The following is a 24,687-nucleotide window of genomic DNA, read 5'->3' on the forward strand; positions in this document are numbered from 1 at the left end:
TGACAATCCATGACAGAGGTGGGCTGGCAAGGCTTGGACAAGGTGACGTGAGCCCTTCGTTTCCCGGACAGGGAGCAAGAGACTTCTACAACATTATTAGACAGGCCGGAGTTACGCGCAATTGAGGTAAATATACCTTACTTGTGCAACAGAAGAAATGTAAGGCCTAGACTGACGGAGTGAAGATGCGATCGAGCAACGCCCTAAATCGATCTGCTATAATCATCACTGTTTTTTGTAATTTAACACAATGCTATTTTACAAAGTATTGCACGACAAATGCATGCCAAGAAAATGTATTTTCATCAACCTAATATGTGCAGGCAAAGCCCCAAAAACTGGATCTTCAAATTTGGGTGTTATTTTCTGTGTCAAATATAAACCACTTTTTTTACCATCTTTAATAAAAATGGAATCAAAACAAGTGCACCAAATAAACTAGCAATCATCGCTTTCTGCAAGTGCGGCATTTTGAAGTGACATGAATTCACTTTATTGGCCATGTGTGGCTACCACTCCACAAGGTTGTCTTGGAAAGTAAACATATACATCACAGGAGCAATACATGCAGGCGCCCAGGAGTCAGCTCAAGGCGGCCAACGGATTGACTCACCCCTGTCAGGGGGCTCGTGATAGAGACTGCTGCAGCCCTGCTCCTTTAACGTGTCCAAACATAAACCAAATATATGAGTATGAATGATGAAAAGCGCAGCTCTAGGAAGCTGATACAATAAATATGAGGAAAAGCAATCACAGAATGTGACAACTGCTGAGGACAGCGACGCTCATCGGCCTCACCAATATCTCTGCCTACTATTTTTCCCTGCAGCTTCCGAGATTACTGCTTAGTCTGCAGCTTTGCACAAGATGTCGTGGAAATGTCATTATTGCCCTAGTGCTTTTGTCCAAGACTTTCCTAATTCCATCAACTTTTTTTTTTTTTAAGGCAAAAACCACACCTTCCAGGGGCAGCATGTTCCATGCATTAGATTTCTCCTATGAACTCGTGCATTTGGATCAAAGAAAAAAAAATACCCAGTTACAAACAAATATGTACTCACTGTACTGGCAGTTCCTTCCCATGAACTCTCCTGGACATTCACACGAATAGTTGGCAACGCGATCCGTGCAGATGCCCCCGTTCTTGCAGGGCTCGACCTCACATTCATTTATATCTGTGGAGAAGGTAAAATCGAATGAACATTGAGATCAACAACGTGGGGTCCTGAATGTATATAACATTTAAATGTTCTAGTGACCGCCGTGAAGTGGGAATGAGTCATTTAAGGAAAATCCTAGGTCACTTATTGTTCATTGCGACGTAGGCAGGCATAGTAACAAAGAACCTAAACGTTCTAAAATAATTCACTCAACATCGGATTTAAAAAAAAACTTTTATTCATGAAATCTATGATCATGTCTTCGTTCACGCTTGGTTTGACGTACTCCACACGGAATTGTTTGCATGTCACATTCCCTCCCACACTCACTGCAGGGCACAATACATGGAGCACCAATCTGAAACACCATTAGCCATCTAATTGGAGCATACATGTTTACTTATTTCCCAAGATGTTTGGTCTATTGCTGTACAACTTTATGAGGTTATCAGAGGAATTTAAAATGAATGGAAAAAAAAACATTTGAGGAAATCAAAGAAATTCTAGGATGGATGGAAAGACAAGCTAGTACAGTTTCCATTAGAACACGCTGTGAATTTTGTACAAAAATTCGATTTCATGACAAAGGTTTTAGGCATATGTGAGCAATTGCAGCATACAAAAGCACTTGCAAAGTCCCATACAACACATAGCTACTCAGCATGGAATAGAATGGAACCAAACATGTTTACAGGCCCTGGAATCAGAAGATAAAACGCAAAACACGATTTATATGTTGGTCATAAGGATTCTCTGTCGCAATGGCGAAAGAGTATCCTTACCCCCAACATAATGGTCCAGCTGCCAGATTTAGAAGCGGGCGAACCTGTTGTGTAACTATGGCAAAAACTACTCCGTCACCACCATGGCTACACCCCTCAAACGGCCCAATTGAGTAAGGGTCGTCAAAGTCTGGTGGCTATGTGCACCCACCTAATTAAGACAGGCGGACACAGAATAGAATAGGATAGAATAGAATAGAAGGGTTTTTGAATAGCGCATGGCTAGCCGCAAGCATCCCAGCGCTGTGTGATCATTAGAGCGGGGACTACCTTATAAGGAAAGAGCCAGGTTTTAAGTTGTTTACGAAAAGCTAAGTGCATAGGTTGTATACGCAGGAGCAACGGCAAGCTGTTCCACAGCTTGGAGGCATTATATGAGAAGCGTCGGCCTCCACTTCTGGCCTTCCTTCCCCTTGGTAGCACTGCAAGGTACAACTCATTAATGAAGGCTTCTGGTGGCCTTGTAAGGGCTGATCAAAGATTTGATGATGGGAGGCCCATTTCCACCTAGGGACTTATGGGCGATGCACAGGGCCTTGAAGTTGATTCTTTCCTGCACCGGTAACCAATGGAGCATGCGTAGTGCCGTTTTTTCAGAGCTTTGTTTCTGAGTTTCCGTAAGCAGTCTTGCAGCATAATTCTGCACGGTCGGCAATTTTGAGATTACGTGGATGGGGTCGCCCAGGTAAAGGTTATTACCATAGTCTATTCTTGATAAGAGCTTGGACCAAGGTTTTTTTTAGCTTGATCTGGTAGTAGCGGCAGAACTTTGCGAATCATTCTTAACAAGCCAAAACAAAGCGCAGTGGTTTTTCTGGCTTGAACTTTGTCCAACCTGACAACCAGGCTTTTTATTTCTGTTTTCGGTGTGGGTACTGAACCCATACAGGATGGCCACATAGTGTTGGCTTTGAAGTTTAGCTGGTTGCCAAGTAGCATGAACTCAGTCTTGTCACCGTTGAGTTTTAATTGGGAAAGAGTCATCCAATTAGTGACTTCCTCAAGACAATGATTGAGATCCGAGGGCGTATGGTTAGTCTGGGTCAAAGCAACCACCAGCTCGGTGTCCTCGGCATATATAGCTATATGGATCCCAAAGGGGGCAACCGTCTCCGCCAATGGATGCATATAGACACTAAAAAGGTTTGGGCTCAAAGATGAGCACTGTGGGACTCCGCATTTGAGTGGAACCGGTTTAGACCGGGCATCACCTGAGAACACATGGAAACACCTATCCTCCAGGAAGGATTGGAGCCATGATAGCACCTTGCCGGGCACTCCTAAATTCTTGAGACTGTGAGCCAGGATCTGGTGGTTCACCGTGTCAAAGGCCGCGCTTAAGTCGAGGAGTATTATGGTGGCTGTGCCCCGCGAATCGAGAATCTTCCTTGCTTCCACCACAACCGCCAGTAAGGCGGTCTCGGTGGCCTGGCGTGGGCGAAAGCCCATTTGTGAGTGGTGGAGCAGGTGATTGGATTCCAGAAACGCGGAGAGGGTACAGTTCACAATTTTCTCAGCAATTTTGCCAATAGCCAGGAGCAGTGAGGTAGGGCGATAATTGCCCAAGTCTGCTGGGTCCAGGTGTGGCTTTCTGAGCAGAGCGTTTACCATAGCTTTCTTTCATTCAGGGGGGACGATCTCTAATGAGAGGGACAAGTTGATCAGACAAGTCATACTGGGGGCCACCGTAGACGCTGCCATCTTTAAAACGTTAAGAGGTGCAGTGTCTAATGGTGACCCTGATTTAACCTTAGTTAAGGTAGCTAAGAATGACACCTGATTCAGCAGTGTGAAGATCTCCAAAGTGTATTTATCTCCAAGCTGGCCTGCGGCGATCGACTCAGGGGTGTCATTATCTTTTTGTGGGAGGTGTTTAGGAATATTGTGAATCTTTGTGGCAAAGAATTCTGCAAGTTCATTACAGCGGTCTCCTGACGGATCGGGGGCCACCAGACATACAGGTCAGTTTCCAGTAGCTGTTACAGTTAGGAAAACCCTGGCGACAAGGGGAAGTGAAACACTTCCATGGTGAGGGAAGCTTGTGTTTTTTATTTTTAAAAAGAAAATTCCCCAAAATATCTTGACACAGCCGTGTGTCAAACTTATAAAAGCATTGACTGGAACTGCCATAACAGCTGTTCCTGTTAATGCTTTTGAAATGACTGCCAGCTTGGAGGTTATTTCTAAATTTAGCAAGCCGAGTACCCTTGGCCTGGTGGACGTTAAGTCCTCTGCCAGGATGACGGAGAATACTCTGTTCGCCAAAACTTAAATCAGTGGCTACACCTTTTTATAAACTGGTTACATTTCTCTCAATGATCAGCTATACATGGTGAGCTTACCTATTCCAATAGAACATCACAGTGAAGGCCAAATTCTATGTTCACTAATTAGCCCATGATATGTATTTAGGTAAAAAACACATTCATGCAGTTACACACATCCACTTCGAAGTTTGGTATATAAGCCTAAATTAGTATTTTCAAGGAAAATATAGGTCAATACTTGTAATGTGACTTTAAAATAATGTGAGAAACTATTAAAGATGAACATACACAAACACATTGATCTAATGCAACTCTGTATTCTACCACACTTTAAAATGTTTAAGATCTTGAGGAGGAGTGATGTACTTGAGAATCTGGTATGTAACCAGCAGCTGTCCGTGTAGGTAAATGGTATGGGATGGTGGGGCACAGCTGGGGTGGGGCAGGAGGGGTGGAATTCGACAGACGACGGAATAGGGAAAATTAAATAAATAAATCAATCCTATTCCGTAGTCAGTCAACATCCCCCCCTCCCTGCCCCGCCCCACTGCGCTTAACTGCATTGACCAATGCCATATGTAACTTTACAAAAGGAACAACTGATGGACGGAAAGCTGGACAATGCAGACATTCATCCCCAGTCACAAAGATCTGGGTTCATCCCATCATTCTTTTGCTCACCAAGCCACTCCAATTTGGACCCAGCCATAGGCAAATCAGTCTTGACCCTGTACCTTAAGAGAATAGGTCCTCCCTGGACTGGACACAAGCATCCTGGGACCCGGTTCAGGACATCACCCCTCTTCAGACAGGCTAGTTTGAATCCATTAGCGCAGTGATCACATGGCCCACATCTGGGCATACCCTTCCCACTTAGGGCGACAAATGCAAAAGGGACACATGATGGACAGAATGCTGAAAAATGCAAACATTCCCCTCAGTCATAAACACCTGGGTTTAATCCATTGTTCTTTTGCTCACCACACCAACCCAGTTTGGACCCAGCTATATGCAAATCAGTCTTAACCCTGTTTCTTATGGTAACAGTCCAGCCTGAACTGCTAAACCAAGTCCTTCCAGGACGGGAAATAAGCATCCTGGGACCGGTTTCGGGGCATCACCCCTCATCAGCCAGGCTAGCTTGAATCCAGTGGCACAGTGAATGCCTGAGCATACCCTTCCCATCAATTATTCTTTTTGCATTTGTCACCCTGATTGAGACGGGTATGCCCAGACGTGGGTCCCATGCTCTTCATGCCACTGAAGTCAAGGTATTATGGCTGATGAGGGTTAAAACCCTGAAAACGGTCCTAGGATGCTTGTTTCCAGTCCAGGGAGGACCTGGATTGTTCCCATTGGCGCAGGGTCAAGACTGATTTACATATGGCTGGGTTCAAACAGGAATGACAAGCAAAAGAACGATGGATTTAGGCCCAGGTCTCTGTACTGGGCTAAATGTATGATATTGTTCTGCATTCTGTCCATCAATTGTTCTTTTTGTGTATGTAACTTTACAGCACTTGTAGGAAATCTGCTTGTTTGTGTGGTCAACCCCATTTGCCTTTTGCTGGACCCTGTCTTATTGCTGGTTTGTAGACTCTGCACACTGGGCCACTGGTCTCCTGTGCCTAGTGTATGCCCTCTGATCTAAACAATATGGAAAAACTGTCCAATTCTGGGTTCCAATTGGCATTGTCGGAACCCTGTTCAGAAGGCCATGGGACAAGCAGAAGCTACTGGGCCAAATTCTGGAAGTTGAGGTCTTTTACTCCCTATGCACCTGGGCCCGACCTACTATGGATACTGAGAAACTGGGCCAAATACACCTTCAGCATGTGACGCTCAGTGGTACAGTGGGTCCAGCAGTTCAAGGCTTCTCATGGGGGAGATAGACACAGGAGGATGAATTCAGGCTCACAACTCAAAATATGTTCAACTGCAACAATAAATGATTGTCCAGTCAAATACGTACTTTTATGAAAAAAAGGGTATTTATATACCAACGTAAAGTAAAATACAGCATTCACAAAAAATACACACAGTTCCCTGAGGTTGGGGTGCAAGTGGTTCAATAGGCCGTTTCTGAGTCCCACTCCCCTACCACTAGCTGTAGTGGTTATTTCCCCATCACTATAGGCGGCATTAACTTTAAGCCTCACTAGTAGGCCAAGTCTCAGTAGTCCCACTCCAACTTTAATTAAAGTCAAAAGCGTTCCAGCAACAAAGTGCTGTAAGATAGGCATGTTCCCACAGGACTTTCCATCCCATTAATCAGTCTTACTCACACCGGCAGGACCTGCAAGGCTGGAGTATCTGGAAGTGCAACTCTCATATGCCTGGAGGCCTCCACGGCTGTTTCTAGTGAGTATTAGGGCCCTGCTGGGTCAGGAATCAGGTGTCATTGCATTCCTCACACATGGTCCTGCAAGGACAGTGGCCAGGTGTCCTTGTTGCTCCTCCAATAGAGGTAAGATTCCTTGGATCCTCTTCACAGTTGGGTGGGGGGTAACTTGATTCTCATGGTGCAGATCCTCAGTCAGGGCTTGTGCACAAATGAGTTACCACAGGGGCTACTCCCTCGCGATAACGGTCTAATTCTGACTACTCTGCTTGCCTGTTTCTCAATGAAAACACCTGAAATACAGGGTGTTAGAAATGGGATTTCTGGTTGGTTAGGGCATGCGCCTAAGCCAGGCAGAAACCACCACTCTAGTCAGGGCAAGGGAGTTACACGCTGAAGATAACCCCTGCTCACCCCCTTGGTAGCTTGGCACGAACAGTCAGGCTTATCCCAGAGGCAATGTGTAAAGTGTTTGCACAACACAAACATACAGCGGCAACGCACTAGGCACACCACAAAAAAACTCCACACAAGGTTATAAAAAAATAGCCTTTGTATTATCCAAAACACATTAGAATCATAATCACACATATACACTGTGCCAACTGGCACTAGGCAATATTCACAGGGGATTATATACATACCAGGGCCTATCAGGCCACTGTCAGAACCTTCACAAAGCACAAGTAGTAATAATAAATCAACCAGTAACTACTGGCAAAATACTGTACTCAACATTATCACATTAGTATTATGCATAGAACACATTATGCATAACATTTGGCATCATCATCAGCATAACACATTATGCAACCACATAAGCATAAACACATTATGCCATCTTGGTAGGCATCACATTAGGGCTTGCGCCCTATCAACACTGTGGTAACCACCATGACCCCAGGCCAACTGGCCTTTCACTGTGGCTCAAATGCCCCTTTGTCCCAAATATCAGGGTGCAACTCTAGAGCCTTCCAAGTGGCCGGCCCCCTGGCTGGCAAAGCAGCAAAAGCAGGAAAATCAGTGCGCGTAATGCACTGGGGGCGGGGGGTGTATCTCACCCCTTCCTTATTGTGACAAGAAACATGCCCCCATCGTTGCAGCTACCTGCATTGCGGTACAGCTGGGGAAATTTGCTTGGGCACCACTGTGCCTGTGGAGCCCCCCTCTGGGACTCCTACAACAACAATCGCCCCCACGTTGCAGCTGCCTGCAATCCGTGGTACAGCTGGGAAGATAGAGAACCGGCACTAACCGTGCCTGGGGAGCCCCGTTCACCAAGCTCCTTCTGGAATGAATGAATGAATGAATGAATGAATGAATGAATGAATGAATGAATTAATGAATGAATGAAATAAAATTTATAATGCGCAACTAAAACCCGAAGGCATCAAGGAGCCTAACAAAAACAAATCAAAGCAAAAAAGTACAAATATGACTTCGCGAAAAGCCGGGTTTTCAGAGCCTTTCTAATTGACTGCATGGTGGAAAGGGACTTAAGTTCCACCGGAAGAATATTCCACCACTTAGGTGCCAGAGTGGAGAAGGCTCTGCCACCCCATTTGGCTCTACGGGTGCGGGGGACTGATAACAGAAATTTGTTGGCAGAGCGCAAGTTCCTAGAGGGGCTATAGGGAGACAAAATGGATCTGATCCCAGTAGAACTGCCTCTGGCCAAGGCCCCGTAGGTCATGCACAAAGTTTTAAAGAGGATCCGATCTTCAATGGGGAGCCAGTGTAGCGATTTTCTGGCGGAGGTGGCCGAGGCACGTCTGGGCAGATCTAATACAAATTTGGCCGCCGCATTCTGGACCATTTGCAAGCGCTGCAGCAGACCCTTGTTAAGTCCCGCATACAGCGCATTGCAATAGTCCAGACGGGAGCCAATGAGAGCGACCACAACTTGTTTTCTCGCCTGCTGAGAAAGATAGTGTCTGATCTTCCTCAGTACATAGATTATGCCCCAGCAGGTTGAAACTGTTCTATTGACCTGTTGGCGCATGCTAAGGGTAGGATCGATCAGGACTCCTAGGTTTTTAGCTAATGTAGCAGGGACAGGACAAGCTCCCAGTGAATCCGGCCACCAGTTCGCCGACCATAACTCTTCCTTCCCTCCGAACACCATGACCTCCGTCTTCTCCCCATTTAATTTCAATGAATTGTGGATTATCCATTGAGCGACTGCCTCCATGCAAGATCTAAAATTGGAGGCAGCCGAGCTGGCCGGCTGGGAGGGAGAGACGAGGATCTGGGTGTCTTTGGCGTAGGAGACTACATCCATCCCGAAAGATCTAATCAGTCTGGCAAGTGGGGTCACATAGATGTTAAAAAGGGTCGGACTTAATGCCGACCCCTGAGGGACCCCACAATGCACAGACAGGGATGGAGATAGAAAATCCCCAGCTTCACCCTCTGCTCTCTCTGGTCGAGGAAAGAGGTCAGCAGACACAGGGCAGACCCCTCAACCCTAATCTCCCTCAGGCGTGATGTTAAGACCGAGGGAGAAAGGGTGTCGAAGGCAGCCGTAAGGTCTAGCAGGATCAGGAGGGTGGTCTGGCCCCCATCAGCTCGTGTGAGGATATTATCCAGCACTATGGTGCGGGCCGACTCTGTGCTATGTTCCCTCCTGAAACCATGCTGCGAGTAATCCAGCTGACCAAAACTTTCCACGAAGCCCGCGAGATGCTTATTCAGATGGATTTCCAGCATCTTCGCAGGAGCAGGGAGCAGTGAGATAGGGCGGAAGTTCTTTAATACCCCCGGGTCGAGAGATGGTTTCTTGAGCAAGGGCTTTACCACTGCCCTCTTCCATTGCTGAGGAAAGATGCCGTCCCTCTTAGCCCTGTTCATGATCTCAACAAGAGGGGGCAGGAGAGATTCCCTGCACTGCTTGAGGATCTTAAGCGGACAGGCATCTAAAGGGGAGCCAGGCCTAATTTTATTCAGGAGGTTCTCTAATTCCTGAAAGGAGAGAGGAGGGAAGGAGGCAAGGCGCCCCAAAGAGGAGTTCTCAGAAGGAGCTGGTGCGGAAACAGAGGGGACAGAGGGCTCAGTAGTTAGAGTCCTCTGCAGCTCTAAAGCTGAATAAATATCAGCGATCTTAGTCTGAAAGAAAAGAGCTATGTTGTTACAGAGTTGCTGAGAGGTAATAACAGGGTCCGGGATCTGCAGGGATGTCAGAGAGTCAACAATCTTGAAGAGCTCTTTTGGGGAGGAAAGTGAAACAGTGAGAGCCGTGAAATATTCCTGTTTCACCCTTATTACCTCCACCTTATAGCCCCTCAATAAGATCTTATGCGCCTCCTTGTCCCTTAGATCCCAGCTGGTATGCCAGAGACGTTCCTGTCTCCTGACTCCCTGTCTAAGGAGTCTTAGGTGCTCAGAGAACCACGGAGCCGAAGGTTTTTCCTCGCTGAATAACGTGACCGTGCAGGGGCCAGTTCGTCAAATGCCATAGTAACGGCCTTTTCAAACTGCGAGACCGCCAGATGAACGTCTTCCTCTTGAGAGGTGGACATACTGGAAATCTAGGGGGCAAGGGAGCTATTAGAGATATTTTTAAAATTCCTCCGTGATTCCATTTTACTCGGGACCTTTTCGTTCCTGTCGACAATCAGACAGGTCACTTCAATCGGTACAGCAAAGTGATCCGACCACGAGAGGGGAAGGGGGTCCTTTACAACCAACCTGCCGTCATTGGAGAAGACCCCATCAAGCGTATGGCCCGCTTGATGGGTGGCACCTCTCACAAGCTGATTCAGCCCACAGGCGGACAAGGCATCCAGCAGGGAGAGAATATCACTAGCCTCCAACTTCTCAAAGTGATAGTTCAAATCTCCCAAGACCGTGAGATGTTCACGGCCAAAATAGGGTTCAAGGATGTGAAGCAGCTGTTGTCCAAAATCAGCTCTGGGGCCAGGGGGATGGTAAATCAGGATCCCATTAAATGGGATTTCATAAACGCCCTTTAGAGAAAAATACAGGGCCTGGAAGTTATCCTGAGGATCCGATAAAGGTAAGGTGTAACAATGAAAGCTATCTTTATAAAGGATAGCCAGCCCTCCTCCTACCCGACCTATTCTATCCAGCCGAGCCAAAAAATAGCCCTCTGGAACTGCCTCAACAAGGTCTGGGCCAGAGGAATCCTTTGCCCACGTTTCAGTGACAAATACCCACGAGGGCTTTGTATCCAGCACAAACTCCTTGAAGGCGATATTATGCTTGATTAGTGAGCGGGCATTAATAAGGAAGCCATCTTCTCTCACAGTGCTGCCTCTTTTGTTAATGTTGTGTCCCGATGGGTGGGATGACGGAGGGAGGCTGGAGCCCCCAAAGCCCTCAGAAGAACACCCGCAGCATAGAGGGTGAGAGAGAGCCTCCGGGGAGATTTTCAAGTGACAGGGGAGCCAAGATGGTTTTAGGCTAAGCAGGTCATAACTAGAGTACCTGACAGCCGTAGATTTTTCCTCGAGGCGACCCGACGACCAGCCGTCCAGGCCGTCCTCAGCGCGGACGGGCGCAGACGGGCTGGACTCTGGCGTGACTCCGGCGTCACTGCGGCGCACATGCAGCACCGCAGTGGGGCACTTGGCACCGACAGTGCCCCCTCTCCTCAAAATCAGCACTAACCCTGTGCCTTGGGGAGCCCCTTTCACCTGAGCTCTCTGGTGGGCTTCTTCCAGTCTCTGGGCACCGGGGACAGTGCAGGACTCCGGCCCAGAGCCCTCGAGGCTCTGGTCCTCTCCCTTGGGGTCTGGCGATCCTATGAGGCTCTGTCTCCACTTGGCCAACTCTGCAGGGCTCTCCGGTGCTTCTTTCCACTTTGGCAAATATGCGGGGTAGGCTCCCGCCGGAATGATTTGTCTCCAGTGTTTCTTCTCTCCGCACAGCACCGACCACGGACAGGCTCTCCTGCCTGACTTTCGGTCTGGCACTCGGATCTAACGGAGCGGGAGCATAATTCTCAGGCTCAGAAAAGGGTGGCATCAAGTGGCGGCCATACGTTTACATGGGCAGTGGAAGCCCTCTTCCTTTGGGCATCAGGGGACACGCGGGACTCTGCTCGGCATCACGAGAGCCCTGCCCCCCAACCAGGCAATACTTGCCTGACTTCCGACGGCCTCATCTGGACCGCTCTGCCTGATTGGCTGCTCACAGCAATGGCCCCGCCCACAGCCAGGCAAAAGGCTAGCCTGGCTTCCTTGCTTCAGGGAGCAGCGTCTCCGTCATTTTTTGGGGCTCAGGAGAATAAAACAAATAGTGCCCACCACGCGCTCCTGACACCGAAGCAGAGTTGGAGTCCCACGCATTGGGTTCCGATCATGAAGGTGTAGCGCTCACGAGGCGCTAAGTCCAAAATGCAGAAGGGCAGAGCTGGGCACAGGCATGCCAGTATGTAGGGACCCCCAGGAAGCTGCAGCTGGGTCCCATGGCAGTTCCTCCTTACCCAGCAGTCCTTCCCCCTCTCAAAACAGGTACAACTAAGCACCACAAATGGGGACGCAGCCCCAGTACTTATACCGCATTTTCTCTTTGTTCTGCCCTGGCTCAGGGCTTGGGGGAACCAGTCTCAACTGGGTCTGGGGGGTGTTGAAGTACTCTGTGTACAGTGCTCACACCCTCCATTGTCAGATGGTGGCCCAGTCCTCAGACACACAACAGGGGGGCAGAGCCAGCATTCACCTAGGCAGGCACAGACCTATTAAGGGTCAGGGGACTACTCCAAATGCAGATCCCCTATTCGGCCTAGCGCTGACTCAGCCTGCTCTCCCTTTAGCCATACACACCTCACCAGCCCCGTCACTCCAGAGCCAGATATGTAATACACATCATACAGGCAGACACAGAGCACACAGACATGTCAACTTCTAAAAGTGGCATTTCTAAAATAGTGATAATAAATCTGCCAACACCATTGCGCAGTATTTATTATCACTATTCCAAACATACCAAACTTGACCACGCTGCACCTCTCATATCAGGAATTACCATTGAAACACTTATCAGGGAATACCCAATGCATTCCTATGAGAGGGCAGCCTCACAGCAGTGAGAAACCAAAAATGGCTGTTTGTCCCTAGCAGGACATCTCACACACTTAAGGCACATGTCCTACCTTTTACCTCCAATGCACCCTGCCCATAGGGCTAGCTAGGGCCTACCTTAGGGGTGACTGACATTCAGGAAAAGGGGGGTCACAGATATTTCCCCAGGAGGCTAGGAGGGTGGGGGTTACTGGGGTCCAGTTTTGTAGCAGTACAGCAGTTTTAAAAGCACTGTAGAATTTATTGTATATCCAGCAGTTTTCAGGCAGCTATAAAAGTGCCAAGATAACTCTGGTGATTAATTTACCTGCTGGAGAGAGATATGAGTTTTGTCTTGTAGCAGTTTTGACTCAATTAAGGTAGCGCAAAGGGTTAATATGCCTGCTGCGAAGAGCATATACTATGCAGAATATGTGCATAGATCAGTGGGTTACTGGTTTTGTGAGAACGCGCATTTTGTTACTGTGCAGCTCATAATAAGTTACAATCATAATCTAGGTAAGAAAGTTGTTTTTTTTGTCCCAGTCTTTCCTTAACCTAATTTTGCTGTAAAGGGTTTGTTTTGGTAGAAATACATTCTTATTAGTAAAGTGAACCCTGACCATTGTCTTATATTCTGAATGCTCAGGTTGGCTTCCCCAGACCAATCACTCTAAAAAAATTCCTATCAGTATGGATGACATGTGAATCATACACCTTGTAGTCCACTTTGTCTTATTTAACATTTGCTATTCACTGATTTACACACTTATGATTCATTGTCTACGAGTGCGCAATGTAAAATGCTTTGACCCCCTACACTGGTATGAGAGGCACTATAAAACAAATGAAATGCATATGATTGAGGGGCTATGGAAAAATGAGAGGCACTGTTGGAGGGTGATAGTGAGGGAATCATTGAAATGTCCTAATAAAAATTGCTCTATCTAGGTGCACTGTAAGGTCTTCATTTACCGTGCTTTAAAACGAAATCAATAGAAAATATAAAGAGAAATGTGTTGTAGAATGCACTGTTTTTGCAATTTCGTCCCACATTTTCTTGGCTGGAGAGCCACTCCAGGGCCCTTGTAGTGGTCAGGCTCACTTGCTGCAGTTGCTTGCTATGCACTGTATTGGGGCTGGTCTGACACAATTTGCCAAGTCTGCTTTGGGTTCCCAGTCCGGCCCTGTAGCTGCTTGGCTGATGACAAATTTTGAGTCTAAACTTGTCCTTCTTATAGTTCATTTCCGGACACCAAATGAGATATAGGGTCCGTGTGTTTGAAGCTTTATGTTGGGGTTCTGCTTCCTTTTCTCTTGCTTCTTCCTCCAGGGTGACGCAGACAGTCATTGTTGAAGCTTTGTGTTGGAGGTCTCCGTGGGCAGGCATTGCTGTAGTGTGCAGTGCGGATCTTGCATTGCCTTTCATCGCTGGTAGTAACTGTAGTACAAAGGGCAGGTCTTCATCGGAGCTTTGCATTGGGAACCATCGGAGGCGGCAGGGTCTTGGTGTGAAGGCACGTCAGGATTTCCCTTTCCTCTTAGAGGGATGCAAAACAAAAGGCATCTTTTGGGGATCAGGAGTTCACTCCTGCATAGGCATAGGCCAACAGGGCTAAGGCAGGTCTAGTTGCAGGTCCAGGCAGGTGGATAGGAAACTAAAGGAGTAAGGGCCTGATTTAGATTTTGGGGGACGGGATACTCCGTCACAACGTTGACAGTTATCCGGTCTGCTGATATATAAATGCCATTATATCCTATGGGATTTATATTTCAGCGGATGGGCTATCCGTCATCGCTGTGACAGAGTACCTGTCTGCCGAGATCTAAATCAAGCCCTAAGTCAGAAGGCAACATTTTTGAACAAGACAAACCTGGTTGGTGTATCTGACCTGCGTTCCATTCGGTCATCCTCATGTTGCACCTAGGTGCCGGTCTACTGCGACCATTGACTGTCATTGTCACTTTGTGCTTCTTGGTGCTATTCCGACTTAAAACTTTAAAAAAATCATATCTCTCCATACCCTTATTGGATTGTCATTTTGGGGTAATTTTGTTTATTCTATTCTATTCAGTTTTGGATTTCTATTGTTTTGCATTTCAACTTTATTACTGTTTTGGTACTCCATAGATGCTTTACACATTGCCCTTAATTAAGCCTGTCAGCTCAGTGCTATAGCTAGTAGGCATTTAGCTCATGTTACTTTAGTGTCTTTGAAGGTTCCCTGACAAGGGTCAAGATTATTTCTTGAGGTGGGTAGTCACGCATCCCAAATAGTAATGCAATGTCTTACAATTGGATTTTCAATAACTATTAACATTTTTCATGGTGGGCAAGCTGCTCACATAAGTTAAGCATCAATATTAAAAGTGCATTTTCACCTTAATTGTTTACCACACAGAAATCATGTTCTGAGTGGAGAAATGCCTCTCCATAACTTTCACAAAATATTTGATTGTTCTTGGCAGATGCTATTGCTAATTGGCCTTTGGACTTCTAACAGTTCCGGCACAGTAACTGTTAAAAAGTTACTTTTCCTTAATATTTATAACAAACCCAACTTCGCCATTCAATTGTATTTTTAATAACTATTAACCCCTTTACTGCGGCGGCTATTCCGCCGCAGTGCTAAGGGGGCGGGGCGGCCGCACGGCGGCCGCATGCTGGTGACGGAACCGCTCCGTCACCAGCGTCGGTTGAGCTGTGCTTGTGACGGAGCGGTTCCGTCACGGCCCGCCCCGCTCAATAGAACGCTCAGCGCAGGCGCGGAATTCGCGCCGGGCATGAGCGTTCTATCGAGCTGGGCGGGCCATGACGGAACCGCCCCGTCATCAGCACAGCGCACCCGTAGCTGATGACGGAGCGGTTCCGTCATCAGCATGGAACGGGTTAAAATAAGTGGTGTTATTATTTTTCTAGATCATCCCATTCCAGAGATACAGCATCACCATTTTAATTTGTACTCTGGATTTCTACATAGGACAGCTAGGCCTGCCACAGGGAAAATATGTTTTAGGATATTGTCACTGTAGGAACAAGGTAACATTATTTTTTTACATGTCCCTGTTTTAACTGGGATTCTTGGTTGGCTGAGGTATGCATCCAGGCCAGACAGGAACCAACAATCTAGTCAGGGTAAGCTAAGTAGACACTAATAGATAGTATGTGCTCACCCTCTGGTAGCTCAGTACAGAGCAGTCAGGCTTATCAATAGAAGCAAGTGTAAGTGTTTGTGCAACACACACACACACACACACACACACACAGTAACACAAGGAATACACCACAAAGATTCTACACAGGTAGAGTATTATATTCTGAACAAAATAAGATCAAAATGATAAAAATTCAATGTATGTTGGATATAAATTTTAAAAGAGTAAGTGAAAAATAGCCCTTAGAAGAAATTATTGCTTCAGGGGTTACTTTAGGTCCTGCTGGACTAGGGCACACTCACAGTTCGGGCCGACCATGTTAGGAATGCTGGCTGGTTACAGGAGCCACGCAGACCCCAGTGAACAAAGTATCTTTCGTGATCGCAACTGAGAAATGCGTCAGAAGATGCGCCGATGTCGATCCCGCAGGTCAAGATTATGTCAATTCTTTTCCATACAGTTATGGTGATGCATCGGCTTTGAAGGTGAGATGTCGGGTCGAGATGCGTTGATTCTGTAGAGCAATGCGCCAGGTTTCTCCATGCAGTCGTGGGGTGAATCGATCTCTACGAGCTGCTGCAAAGGTGATGCATGGTTCCAATGTATCATGCTCTCAAGGCGCTGCAGTGGTTCCAAGAATGAAGCACGATTTTGCTCCCACAACTGGGTCGATGCACTGGGTCTTTTAGAACAAATATAGGTAACACGTCAATGTCCATGTTGCAAGTATCTGGATCCACCTCCAGTGAACCATGCATAGGAGCAGGGGAAGAGACTTTGATATCCCTGAGTCTCAAGCAACAGGAGGCTAGCCAACATACCATTGGAGCACACCTGGTGTGAAAGGAGAGTTCAACTCTCCTTCAGCAAAGTCATTGAGCAGCAGGCAACAAACAGAAAAGTAGGCTTTCCAGCAATGCTTAGTTTGTAAGAATAATACAAAAGTGCCAGGGCTCTAGTCAGGAGGTATCTTCAGCTTGCCCCACCCATTTCCAGTGCCAGTGTTGCCAATGACAGTCCCTACACAACTACTAACAAGCACACTGCTACAAGTGTGACAATTGAGACAATTCCAGGCCCCCAAAGCTATAAAAATTGATTGAGTGGCAGGTATTTGTTGTTTTTAATGCATGCTGAATTAATAAACAATTGCTGTTCTGGTCATCTCTAAATTATGTAAACAGCGCCACCATGCGGCAGCTGTCATAATTGCTGGTGTCGACAGTTAAGTGCAGGTGTCAACAATTAAGTTCCATTGTCAGCAATTAAGTGCCTTTGCCAACACTTAAGTGCCCTGCCAAGCACTGGAAACCACTGGCTAAATATAATCACTGCCTTCTAGATCAACAGTCCAGTTGAGTCCTTTAAGCAGCATAGCAGTTCTTCTGGCAGGGTTTCAGCACCTAAGAATGCCTTTGAAGTGGGCGTTCCTTCAGAGAGTGGTATTTGAAGTTCACAAGTATCCTTTCAATTCAGCTGTGTCTGCCATGCTATTTATGGGGGTGAGGGGTGATAAATCAGCCCTTTATTTGGGGACAGGACACTACCTTATAAGTGAAATGCTAACCCCTCCCTTCCATCATTCACAGGCAGGGCCATCAGAATGCAGATGTATGCAGATGGAAACTCAAACACACCTAGCCTTCCTATGTTTGTGGCTGTCTATAGGGATTGTACAAAGTGTAGCCGTCACCCACCCCAGACATAAGTGCAGAGAAATGCCCACTTTCTAAAAGTGGAATTTTTAAAACAATAATTTTAAATCCAACTTCACTAGTAAGGAAGATTTTTCATCACAATTCCAAAGATAATAAATATGAAGAGGCCATTTCTCTCTGACCAGAAATGCAGTTTAAAAATGTATTAATGAATTCCCAATGTTGACCTATGAGAGGTGTAATCCTTACAGTAGTGAAAACGAATTTAGCTGTTTGTCACTACATGGACATGCAAAATATAAATATACATGTCCTACCTTTTACTTACAAAACACCCTGCCCTTGGTGCTACCTAGGGGTTACCATAGGGGTGGCTTATGTGTAAGAAAAGAAGAGTTTAAGGCTTTGGTAAGTAGTTTTAAATTCCAAGTGGAAGTGGCAGTAAACTGCGCACATAAGAACTGCAGTCGCAGGCCTGAGACAGGTTTGAAAGGCTAATTTTGTGGGTGGCGTAATCAGTGCATCAAGCCCACTAGTAGCATTTAACTTAAAGGCCCTGGGTATATGGTATACTACTTTACAAGACACTTGCTTGTAAATTAAATATGCCAATCATGTATACACCAAAAACACACACGTTTAGGGAAGAAGCACATTCACTTTAGCACTGGTCAGCAGTGGTAAAGTGCTCAGAGTCCAAACAAGAATCCTTATTTAACGAAAAGTATACCAGCTTTGAAAGCTAGAATTGGAAAGACCTTTAGACTTAATACGTATGGACACTTTTTTGTGCACATTCTGTGTTGACCTTGGTTTGTTGCTTACGTGCTTTGGATCCAATAATGCATCTGAGAACTAGAAAATTGCAATACCTCTACCAAACCGTTTCTATAAATAAAGCATTATGATCAACGAAAGTGAAAACATAAAGTGACATTTGCAAGCATATTAACTGATGTTTTGAAATAGTTATGCTAAGCTATCCATCATGTGTTTAACCCTTAACCATTTCTTTTGTTTAGGCATTAAACACATTTGCAGCAGAAAAACATTTTTACTCGTTCCGACGAACGTGTTTGGCACAATTGCTGACCAGACTGTCTTTGAATAAAAAACTTGAACTCATTTGAATTTGAACAAGACAAAATAAAAATATTTGAGTCTGCCTGTATTCCATCAGAAGTAAGGCTCCCGGTTTTCAGTTTTTACGGATTTTTATAGATAAATACAGACAGAAAACAATGTGTTTTCTGTCTGCATTTATCTTTAAAACTTCTTTTAGGTGACTCTCCGTGCTTTCTTTCATGAATTATAGGCCATGAGCTGAGCAGATGGACAGCATGGGAAAATAAATAACAGGATGAAATGTCTTTAAATAACATAATATGTTAACATATGTGAGAAGTTGGCCTGATCTATGATGCTCACTAGTTCTAGTGATCACCTTGTATCATGCCAAGCAACCCTTATGGTGCAGGTTGTAAAGTCAACCTTATAGACAAGCTATCCTAGGGGTAGCATGGACTAAGCAGTCTTAGGCTAAACTCTGTAAAGGCATGTGAAGCAAGCTGTTTTACCATACACAATCCCGTGAATACCAAATGAAAGGACACCACACAGATATATATTGAAAATATATATAGATTTATTACTACAAATATCCCTGATACTCTTTATGAGCACAGAAGCAAATGCGTTAAAACAAAACACAGTTTAAATACACAAAAGTTGCACAATATGGATGAGCCCTAGGGGCCCCCTAAACCATATACTAAAATAGTGGTATAAGAACCACTATGGGGAAAGTGAAGAGGCCTAGGGGCTGGGGAATCGCTGGAGCTGTTCGGGACTAGCAGTGAAGAAGTCGGGAAAGGCCCACAGGACTCGGGAGCAGTGCGGAAAGTGCACGCTTTCGCAATGCAATGTCAATGGTGCGTAAAAAGTACAAAGTTAGTTAGGAAGGAACCTTCCGAGTGACCTAGAAAGCTAAAACTTGAGACACAGACACTAGAGGTGTGTACCAGTGTGGGAACACCGGCGGAGCTGAGTTACCTCACCCACAGGAAGCGGGTGCATAGGGTCAAAGTAGTGTCGGGTTTCGTCACGCAGGTCGATGGTGCTTGGAGCTGAAGATGCTGCAGGCGGCTCGATGTGAAGAGTTCCGGTGGATCCAAGGGTGGATCTGAAGAGGTGAAGACCTGAAAGCAGAGGGGACAATGTTCAAAGTCACTAGCCAGTGACTACCGTGGAACCAGAGTGGAACCAGGCGATGTTGGGTGCAAACAGGCGTCGAGGTGTAGCTTCTCTCTGCAGCCACGTGGACACGAGGGGTCGAAGACGTCCAGGAGTCGGTCACGAGCTGTCCTACGCAGGCTTCTCGCTGTTGGCGGTATTGGCAACTTGATTGAAGCAAACAGGCCTTGGCTAATGCAAGCCACGCAGGAATCAAAAAAGGCTTGTTACTCGGACCAGCAAGGTCGGAGCAGGTACTCCTTTTTACAGGAGCAAGGGCAAGTCTGGAGCAACCAGACCCGCAGTGAAAGTTGTAGGTTTCGTCGCCAAGATGGCCGCTAGCCACGTGGCAAGTGGCCGGGATGGTGCGTCGAGTGGCACGATGCAAAAGGGCCCCACGCAGATCGTGGAGATGCTGGGGGGCTGATCTTCGGTGCAAGGGCTGCTCGAAGTTGGGGCTTCTCAAACCCCAAAGCACAGCGTCGAGGGTGCCTCTGATGCTGCGCAGTCAGTGTCTTGGGGGTCTTCCAAGATGTCCGGTCCCACGTCTCTCGGTGCCTCCACGGGTCCCTTCTTTGCAGGGACTGTGGATCGGGCTGTGAGAAGTCTGGGAGTCTGGGTCTTGTCAGGCTCTGGGCTCGGGCTCCGGCGGGAGGCGGTGGCAAAGCAGACGTCGAGTTGCTGGTTGGTGCCTGTGTTCACAGGGTGGTCACTCCTTGGCCACAAGGGAGATTCTCTTCCGTCTTCTGTGCAGCAGAATGTCGAAGTCCAGTCTTCTTCTTTATTTCAAGTTGATTCAGGATGATCTGAAGTCTCAGGACACAGCTCCCACTCTTATTCGAATCTGGGGGGCCGGATCACCTACTAGGTCCCTCCTCTGGGTGGAACCAGGAAGGGGCGTGGTTACACCCCCTTCCCTTTGTCCAGTTTCGCGCCAGGACTGGGGCTGGAAAGCCCCAGCACCGGTTTGAACTGGCCTATGCACAGGGACACCTTGTGTGCCCCAGGCATGTCTGATTCTTTTCAGCCCTGTCCTACCCAATACACAAAATCCTGTCTGGGGTGGTGCTAGCACCTCCCCAGGCAGGAAACCCTTTGTCCAAGCTGCCCTCGCTGGAAGGACTCCCAGCAGCAGGAGGTCAGACTTGTGTCTGTGGTGGCAGCATCCATTTTGTGATGCTAAGGCTCTGTTTAACTTTAACCGGGGTTCAGGCTAGGTACATGTCGTGTCCCTCTAGAAGGGTGGAATGCTACCCCCGTCGCCAGAACTGGCGAGGGGGTAGTATTCCAATTCGTATGACACCTCACTCGACATGTTTTGATAAAGCCAACCCTAAGATAGCATTTAACCGCGAGGTTCATAATGCACTTAAGAGTATATGGTATGCCAATATCATGAAACAGCTAAAGGACATGGTTCCGAAAGCTGCAGACAGGCTCAGCTCATGCCAGAGCACCATCTCACATATTTCCAAGCACTCTGCCTCCAGGATTGATGAGGCCTTCCATAGGAGTGACTGATAGGAACATATGTGTCCATTTTAGGTTAGGTATAGGCATACTACACCTAAGTAAGGGGTGGTTACACCGACTTACCCCAGCTGAGTGATCAGCCAGTTGTGTCAAATATGGAGGCCAGGCCAGGGGTGGCACAATACATGCTGCAGCCCCTGGTAGGCCTTGGAAGCACCTATGCCCTGGGTACCTGGGTACACTGTTACAGGGGCCAATAAGGTGAACCAGTTCCAATTTCGTTATGCACCTAAAGTACATGGGTTACAATTTAGAGAGAGAACAGCAGGCTGTGGGTCTGATTAGCAGGCCCACAAATTTGGGGTGACCATAGGATAGCAGACCCTACTCTCCTACACAACCCCCCCCCCCCAAACGCAGGGACATTAGACTAACCTTGACCAGTTGTGTCTTCATGTTCTAAGTGGAAGTACCTGGAGAGACCATCTGCATTACCATGGTCAGTCCCTGGGCGGTGCTCCACTGTAAAGTCCATCCCCTGTAGGGAAATGGACCACCTGAGAAGTTTGGGGTTTTCACCCTTCATCTGATTAAGCCATAAGAGGGGCTTATGGTCGGTCTGAATCTTGAAGTGAGTGCCAAACAAGTATGGTCTCAACTTCTTCAGGGCCCACACCACAGCAAAGGCCTCCCTCTCAGTGGCTGACCAACGTTTCTCTCTGGGGGTCAGCCTTCTGCTAATGAAAGCAATGGGCTGGTCTTGACCATCTACATTAAGTTGTGAAAGCACAGCTCCCACTCCCAACTCAGAAGCATCTGTTTGGACAATAAACTCTCTGGAGTAGTCAGGACTCTTCAGGATAGGGGCAGAGCACATGGCCTTCTTCAGGTCATCAAATGCCTTTTGACAGTATTCTGTCCACTGAACCTTTTTGGGCATCTTCTTGGATGTCAGATCATTAAGAGGAGTCACAATGGACCCATAGTTCTTAACAAACTTCCTGTAGTACCCAGTCAGGCCCAAGAAAGCTCTGACCTGAGTCTGGGTAGTTGGAGGAGTCCAGTCCTTTATGGTCTGAATCTTACTCTCCAGTGGTTGAACTTGGCCTCCACCCACAAGGTGGCCCAAGTACACAACCTTACTCTGCCCTATCTGGCACTTGGTTGCCTTGATAGTGAGGCCTGCCTTTTGCAGAGCCTCTAGCACTTCCTTCAGGTGGACCAGGTGATCCTCCCAGGTGGAGCTAAAGACAGCAATATCATCCAGATATGCTGCACAAAAGTCATCCAACCCAGTAAGGACTTGATTCACCAACCTTTGGAAGGTGGCAGGTGCATTTTTCAAACCAAAGGGCATCACCACAAATTGGTAATGCCCACTGGGGGTAGAAAATGCTGTCTTGGCTTTAGACTCCTCAGCTAACCTGATTTGCCAGTAGCCAGCTGTCAAGTCGAATGTGCTCAAATACTTGGCAGAAGCCAATTTGTCTATGAGCTCATCTGCTCTTGGAATTGGGTGTGCATCTGTCCTGGTGACAGCACTGAGTCCTCTGTAGTCCACACAGAACCTCATCTCTCTCTTTCCATCTTTGGTGTGAGGTTTGGGGACCAGAACCACTGGGCTAGCCCAGGGGCTCTCTGAAGGCTCAATGACACCTAACTCCAGCATCTTTTGTACCTCAGCCTTGATGCAGTCTCTGACATGGTCAGGCTGCCTGTAAATTTTGTTCTTTACAGGAAGACTATCACCAGTGTCCACCACATGGGTACACCAGTTAGTCTGACTGGGTGTCAGGGAGAACATATGTCGGAATGACTGCAAAACCTGTCTACAGTCATGTTGCTGATGTTCAGTGAGGCTGCCATCTAAGGCCACACCATCAACTGAGCCATCCTCAGGGTTCTGAGTCAGCAGGTCTGGGAGAGGGTCACTCTCTTCCTCCTGCCCCTCATCTGTAGCAATGAGCAAGCCCATGTCTGCCCTGTCAACATATGCTTTCAGCCTGTTAACATGGAGCACCCTGTAAGGGCTCCTGGGAGTTCCAAGGTCCACCAAGTAGGTAACCTCTCCCTTTTTCTCCATGATTGTATGGGGTCCAGACCATCTGTCTTGGAGTGCTGCTGGGGCCACTGGCTCCAACACCCATACCTTCTGTCCAGGCTGGTACTCAGTCAGGACAGCCTTTTGGTCATGCCAGGCTTTCTGTAAGGCCTGGCTAGCCTCAAGGTTTTTGGAGGCCTTCTCCATATACTCAGCCATCCTGGAGCGGAGACCAAGTACATAGTCCACTATGTCTTGCTTGGGCTTTTTGAGAGGTAACTCCCATCCTTCCCTCACCAGACATAGGGGTCCTCTTACAGGATGTCCAAACAACAATTCAAAGGGGCTGAAGCCAACTCCTTTTTGTGGGACCTCTCTGTAAGCAAACAGAAGGCAGGGCAGAAGGATATCCCATCTTCGCCTGAGCTTCTCAGGTAATCCTTTGATCATGCCCTTTAGGGTCTTGTTGAATCTCTCAACAAGTCCATTGCATTGTGGATGATAGGGAGTGGTGAACTTATAGTTAACACCACATTCCTTCCACATAGCTGTCAAGTAACCTGACATGAAGTTTGCACCTCTATCAGATACTACCTCCTTAGGAAACCCCACTCTGGAGAAAACTCCAAGTAAGGCCCTGGCCACAACAGGAGCTGTTGTGGTCCTAAGTGGAATTGCCTCTGGGTACCTGGTGGCATGGTCCACCACCACCAGTATGAATCTGTGCCCAGATGCTGTAGGGGGATCCATTGGACCAACAATGTCAATCCCCACTCTTTCAAAGGGCACCCCCACCACAGGTAGTGGTATTAGGGGAGCCTTTGTGGTACCACCTGCTTTGCCACTTGCTTGGCAGGTTACACAGGAGCGACAAAACTCCTTTGTATCTTCTGACATGTGAGGCCAGTGAAAGTGACAGACAAGTCTGTCCCATGTTTTGTTCTGGCCTAGGTGCCCTGCTAAGGGAATATCGTGTGCCAAGGTAAGAAGGATTCAGAATCATTTTGTCCACCATAAGCGTGGAAGGGTATACTCAGACATGAGTCCCTTGCTCACTGCTCCATCAGGATTCAAGCAAGCCGGGCCGACGAGGCTGAAATGCCAGAAACCGGTCCCCGGTAGCTTGTCTCCTTTCTGGTGAAGAATTGGCTTGGTAGTTTGGTCTGCCCTGTTCCCATGATGCACTGGGCCAGGGACAGACTAATTTGCATATAGCCAGGTTCTGAGCTGGGATGGGGCAGTGAGCTAAATAACGGTGATGGATCAAGCCCTGATCTTTGGACTGGGTAAGAGTGGTCTGCTTAATTCAGACACTCTGTTCATCACCACCCCCTTTTTCTGAATCATTTTGTCCACCATAAGCGTGGAAGGGTATACTCAGACATGAGTCCCTTGCTCACTGCTCCATCAGGATTCAAGCAAGCCGGGCCGACGAGGCTGAAATGCCAGAAACCGGTCCCCGGTAGCTTGTCTCCTTTCTGGTGAAGAATTGGCTTGGTAGTTTGGTCTGCCCTGTTCCCATGATGCACTGGGCCAGGGACAGACTAATTTGCA

The 24,687-nt window shown here is 47.3% G+C and overlaps 1 protein-coding gene across 1 annotated transcript in view; it reads right to left on the reverse strand.

Annotated features, from left to right (window-relative positions):
- EDIL3 (EGF like and discoidin domains 3) overlaps positions 1 to 24,687 on the reverse strand; it is a 1,767,398-nt gene that overhangs the window by 742,126 nt on the left and 1,000,585 nt on the right. Inside the window, exon 6 of the mRNA XM_078675331.1 lies at positions 1,062 to 1,175. Coding sequence (XP_078531457.1) covers positions 1,062 to 1,175 — 114 coding nt within the window. The remainder of the gene's footprint in view (positions 1 to 1,061; positions 1,176 to 24,687) is intronic.

The sequence above is a fragment of the Lissotriton helveticus genome, chromosome 2_1 (genome assembly GCF_964261635.1).
Source record: "Lissotriton helveticus chromosome 2_1, aLisHel1.1, whole genome shotgun sequence".
Lineage (NCBI taxonomy): Eukaryota > Metazoa > Chordata > Amphibia > Caudata > Salamandridae > Lissotriton > Lissotriton helveticus.